Here is a 6,248-nt window from a genome sequence, read left to right as displayed (position 1 = left end):
GAGGGCATATTCCCTTAACTCTAGTTTCTTAAGCTCTGTAATAAGTATTCTGTTTTTCTTTCCTCTATTTACTCTTCGTTAATGCCACAGTTGTGTTCTTTCGCAGTATTAAGGATGGCAAACTTGTACTGGCTTGAAATGCATTAGGAGAAAATATTAAAGTAGCGCTGCGGGAGAAAAAAAATATTGAAGTTAACAAAAGGATACACCGTTATGGTGACCAGAGAGAGCTGGGATTGTAATGGTTTCTTATGCTCTTTTACTGAAAACATTGTTTTGTGGAGGCATAAAACCATAACTAACTATTGACCTCTCTGCAGCCAAATATATTGCTCAGGGGTGAGAGAGATGAATTTCCTGTGTATATGCAGGTACCGCAGATGAACCCTTCTTGCTTTAATTTGAACAAACCTTTTCAGAGTCATTCTGAGTATTTTTCTTCACAGTTTATGTTATTTATTGTGTATTCTTTAGCCTTTAATAGGGCTAGTATTGGCGTAGAGTTACAAAGTGAAACTGTAATGGTTTTGGACACATAGTTCATAAATTGGTAGTTTCATGGCGATGCTAATGATTTTCATATATATATTTTATCTGAACTTTTTTTTCGTTGCACATTCTTCTGAACTTGAATGTTTCCTTAGTTTTTTCTGCTGCATGAATTTATAAAACAAACAGAAATGCATAGTACTAGGCAACAGAGAAATAAACTCAAACATACATATATATGTATAAACTTTCATGTAAAATCATTTAAATAACACTACACCAAAATAATCATCGGTACGTGGTGACTCATTTTTGTGTATTCACATAAGAACATGCTCTGGGCAGCCTTGGATTGAGATTTGTGAAATTATTTGAATCCATCTACTTACACGGCACATTTGAAAAGGTGAGATTTGCATTTGAAAAGGATGAATCAGAACTAAAAATAGGTTGGATAGAAATAGAGATTCTTCCCCCTCCCAAGGGTCTGGAGTCATTTACTGTAGCCATTAACATGGAACATGATTTCAGGTGAAGTATTTCCTCAATAAACTTTAGTAACATTTTTATTTAAGAAAAGGAGAAAGAAGGATCAAATGTGGACTGTCAGAGAGGTGTCAGAGAGCTGCTTTGTTTGTTAAAGCCCTCATGCATAGTTACATTGGTTCTAGATTTTTTATTATTATTATTTTCAGTAATAAAAAAAAAAAAATTGGGATGCAGTCCACCTAAATCTTGCCCAAATGGAGACTTTTTTTCCTAAAACATGTCTAAATCCCCAACAGCAGCACAGTTTGAATACTTCCTAGTCCTGCCTAATCTTATACCCAACTTTTTTAAGTATCTTCTCCTTAGGATGAAAATTTGATAAATATTAAAGTAGTTTTTACTTCTGCTTGCTCAGAACTGTCTGCTTTGGCAGAATGGACAAATCTCCCATTTAGACTTCTTTTTTAATTCTGGGCTTAAGTAAAGAGACAATGAACTCCACCTCAATATGGTGGAAAAACCTGAAGAACACATCCCTTTTTTTAATAGCCCACTGGATAAAGCACTCATCCAAGGAGTGAGGTGGCCAAGTTCTGGGTTCTGCTGAGACTGATGATGCTTTAGCTGCATCCTAAGAGGCTTCCAGCAAATCTGATGTTGACTGCAAGCCATGATGTAGTTTATAATGTGCGTATGAAATAGTGACTGAACCAGAAATCCCCCTTCCGAGACGAATTCTGACAACCAGATACATCCCTTCCATCTGGTGCTAAAGAGGAGTTTTCTTTAGGTGATTTCTTACAGGAAGATATTGGCAGGATAAACATATCTGGAACTTTTATCAATATTCATTTGGAGGGTTTTGTGGTGTTTTACTGCGCATGGCATAAAAGCAGAAATTTGCTTCCATTATGGGATATTTAGTTATTAGATAATTACAGGTAATTGCATGGGCAAGTTCTATGAACTAAAGTGTTACTGTAACATCTAAAATCTACAAATTGGGTAACAATTATGTTTGGAGTTATATCATTATTTTAAGTATAATTATTATGAGATAGGCAGTGCATGTAATTAATGAGTAATCACCGGATTTTGCCTTCATAGTTGCACTTCCCCCTTGTTTTAACGTTCTTTGTCACAACGTTTAAATGTAAAGATAATATAAATTGACCTCCATATGCATTATACTAAAATTCAAAGTACTTATTTCCACTGTAGTACAAGCTCCCTCATATTCTAAAAACATAGTTTCAAGAAGAAAAGAGAGAGGGAGAAGACGTGAAGTAACCTTTCAATAGATACCAGCTCGTGAGAGAACTCTTTTCCATAGCTGTCCAAAGTAACCTTTTTTCATCTACTAAAGCTAGTTTGTACCTCGCTAAAATTCTGCTAAGAGAAAGTCTTTCAAAATTTCCTCACATCATCTTCTGTCTTCCTTCCATCATGAGGAAAATTTGACTAACAAAATTTCATATGGAAGAGAAGAATCTGTAATTCACTTTTGGGTCCCAATTGAACAAAGCTTCCTTTTTTCGTTTGTTTGTTTTTTTTCTGTTGTTGTTGTTTATATAGGACACACTTTTGCCAAACTTTCAAGTTATTAAATAGTGGTTTTGCTTCTTTTTTTGTTTGCTTCTTTGTTTTTTTTCATTATTTATCAGGTTTTACCTGGCGAGATGATTATACGCAGCATGTTATTGGTCAGGAACTCTCAACTGTTCACAAAATCCACAACAGACGCCCTGATATATTCACACCTGAAGGATCTGACACAGGAAGGTAAGTCTTCAGTGGTGTTTTTGCCTGGTAGGTTTTTGGGAGGATTTGCAAATGATGAGAAATGGGTTGGCACTGAAGCGGAATCAAACACATTACCAAACCCACCGTCTGTGCGGCAACGGGAAACCAGTCGTACAACAGCACTGAAAACAGCAGTAGGAAAACAGCAGACAGAATGAATGAAATCCCTCAACCCCGTCCTTCTGATTATCATCAAGTTAAGAAAATATGCCTTCTATTGCTAATATAGGTTTCAGAATTCAAAACATCAGGTCTTTCATCCGGTTTATGCAGTGCCTAGAGTCAGTTCAGCCAGCTCTACTTATGACTAGCTTAAAAAGGCAGACGTATACAGTAGCTCATCCACAGGAAACATTTTATTCTGGAATAAGCCAGCAAAAAGAAGCATTGAGTGACATTCTGAGCATCTAATTACATTTGCAAACACATATTATATTTTCAAACTCATATTCTTCCAAAACATAGCTGTAATTGATTCAAAGTCCATAGATTCTCCACTTTAGTTGCAATGTTTGTCCAGGAAGGAGAGATACATGCAAATTCCCATGACAGAAAATCTTGGGACATTTCTATCTATTCTTTACAAGTCATTTTCCTCATGGCTTGAAAGATATTGAGAGGGGACTTAGTGGTTACTGGTAGCAAGAGACACAACAGCTATAATTTTGTAGAGTAATATGGATGTAGGACCTGCAATTATATACATATAATGCATCTTCATATACAAATACAAATATAAATACACTCTTTTACCTGGTCTATTCTGTCCTTCTGTCCCACAGGCTTTTAAGTGCAACCCAAGCACACAAACCCCAGAAGGAAATTTTAAAATGCATAAAATTTTAGGAATATTAAAAATGGTAAATTTGCATTCCCCTACATAATTTTAAGAAACGTAACCTAAAAATTAATAAAATTGAAAGTAAGTGCTTTTTTTTAGAAAACATTTTTCTTAGTGGGACAAAGCTTGAGCTTCTATTCTTGATGGGCAAGATATTGAACATTGGACTTCAGATCTTCATATACTGCAGTATGGGGTTTGCATATACTGCAGAACCATTGCTTTTCTAGATTTCTTTTTTATGGAAATAAAAATGCTGTGTAATTGATATTGCCCAGCAGCTTCAGCTGTGTTTGCCTCGGTTTATTTTGATTTAATTAATAGAATTTTACCCTGTATTTCACATCTTTGCTGATGTAAAAGCTGTCCTTAAAATCACAGCACCATACATTTCAGGAGTGCAGCAAGGTAGAAACTTAACTTCTAAAGGAGATACTGGTCTATAGATCATCATAACAGTGATAAAAGCATGTTGTTGAATCCATAAACATGTTTTCACTGCTTAGATACACAAAATGCCATTACTGTATGGATTATTCTCTGTACATGGTATCAGAAATAGATTTGAATATATTGTGGGGTTTTGTTTTTTTTTTTTAAATGAGTGTTTCTGAAACTTTTATTCATGAGAGTAAGATAAAATAGGCCAGATTTCCATGAGATCAAGACTGTATTCTGCAGTGTTCCAGATTCATAGCTATATAAAAATAAAATGTATAAGAAGATAAGAAATAATTTAGGTTTTAGACTGAGAACAGATGATCATTTTTAGGAGTTCCTGTTGTGATCGGGTTTGAGCTGTTTTGCATTTTTAACTAGAACTATACATTAAAAAAAATAACCCATTTTGTGTATCGACATTTTAGGAACATCAGAATTTCAAATGTCTTCTACTTATAGCAGTTCCTATTGTGGATAGATTTTCTGAAGTTACCAAGCTGTGCTTCTGAAAGCGTTATCTTATGTGCCAACAGTATAAAGCATTAATTGATTTTTCTGGTTGTCCATTTGCAATATATTCTGTAGGTCAGAGAACAGTAGGAACTTTTTCTCTGGCGTCTTGTAGATTCTGATCGAGTTTGCTATACGCTCAGTGTGCTCAATGCACTTGCTAAAATCTTTTCAGATAATAATGAAATAATTAAAAAAGCAACTTAGTGTAGATATCTAATTATCAAAGAAACATTATGTCAGGAAGACCTTTTATTAAGGGTAACGTGTGTAATAAGACAATATGAAGTCATACTAATGAGTCATTAATCCCCACAGAGCTAGTGAGAGCAAGAAAATAGACTGAGACACTTGAAAGGTAAATTGACTTAGGCTAAATTAGTGTGTATGAAATCTGATGGAACAGAAGACACGGATTTCATCTTAAAAAAATGCTGAAATCGGGAGCTTGATTTCAAGATGAAAGTTCTTTCTTTGGTGGCTAACTGGAGTGTACATGGTATTTCCTGGGCCCTTATTAAATTTCAAAAAAACCCCACTCTTGAAAGAGGATCCAAGATAAAGGAAAAAAGTCCATTCTGCACACAGGGAATAAATGTCAGTTGTGTTCATTGGTGCAATTAGGCAAAACCACAAATGTTTCCAGCAAACTTCAATGTATGAAATAGGTTATAACATTATTTCTATAATAAAACCATCATTAAGTCAGTAATATGATTCTCACAGCATTTAAAAGGGAGAAACTTTATTCTAAAAAGCATGAGATCTATTAATTGAGAACATCCTAGAAATATCTGAGGTGTAGTGGTTTAGATATTTCCACACAAAAGCTTCTAAAGCACTATTTTTTGTAGAAAATACATAATTATTTCTCTGGATGAATATTTATATTTGTCATTGTCTTTATACCCTAAAGTTCATTGTATGCAAAGTCTGTTTCAGAACAAATTAAAACTGAAAATACTTCCAAATAAGTGCACAACAAGAACTCAGCTGACAGTCTTTTCTCCTCCTCACCAGGTGCTTTTATATTTGTCTTTCATCCATTTTCTAATATGACTTTGTCAAATTTAAAAGAAATATTTTAAATCCGTTGCAATGCTAGCTCATTTAATGCATTTGACTTTCTGTGTTAACAAGGTGAACAACAGTGAAATATCGGTGAACTACAAAAATTTTTTAAAAACTTTCAGATGTATTCATAGGATTTTTTTCAAGTTGTCGTCAAATGAAATGTAATGCTTCGTTAGACTTTCACATTTTAAATGTTTAAAAGTTTATAGCCTAAAATATTACATCTAATGTGGAATTTAAACACAACTTGAGTGCAATTACTGTCTCCATAAGAAAAATGAGAAATCTTAGACCACAGATTTTGCTTCTACCACCAGTGTGAGTGATTATATACTGTAAATAATGGCTTGAAAAGCTAACCTAAGTACCATCTTTTATCTGTGGATTCAGTTCCCATTAGCTCCAGTGGAAATCCTCGGGGCAGAATTTGGTCTGATATTTCCATTTTCCCTTTCTTTTCCAAGTTAGTGAAGAAAGGAGAAGATAGGTGTTGGAATTAATTGATGAGTGAAAGATGAGTGTTTGAAACTGGGTACTTTCTATGATGAGAGCCTCTTTGGATCAGTTCATCTCTATTGAAGCAGAAGGCATACCGCCCAGC

The 6,248-nt window shown here is 34.5% G+C and overlaps 1 protein-coding gene across 1 annotated transcript in view; it reads left to right on the top strand.

Annotated features, from left to right (window-relative positions):
* The first annotated feature begins 213 nt into the window (after positions 1-213).
* Positions 214-6,248, top strand: part of LOC104622980 (receptor-type tyrosine-protein phosphatase N2-like) — a 43,890-nt gene continuing 37,855 nt past the window's right edge. The window contains exons 1-2 of the mRNA XM_010289918.1: positions 214-238; positions 2,643-2,760. Of these exons, the coding sequence (XP_010288220.1) occupies positions 214-238; positions 2,643-2,760 (143 nt within the window). The remainder of the gene's footprint in view (positions 239-2,642; positions 2,761-6,248) is intronic.

Source organism: Phaethon lepturus, unplaced genomic scaffold, assembly GCF_000687285.1.
Source record: "Phaethon lepturus isolate BGI_N335 unplaced genomic scaffold, ASM68728v1 scaffold8736, whole genome shotgun sequence".
Lineage (NCBI taxonomy): Eukaryota > Metazoa > Chordata > Aves > Phaethontiformes > Phaethontidae > Phaethon > Phaethon lepturus.
Note: the sequence above shows the minus strand (reverse complement) of the source record. Positions and strands in the feature narration are given on the sequence as shown.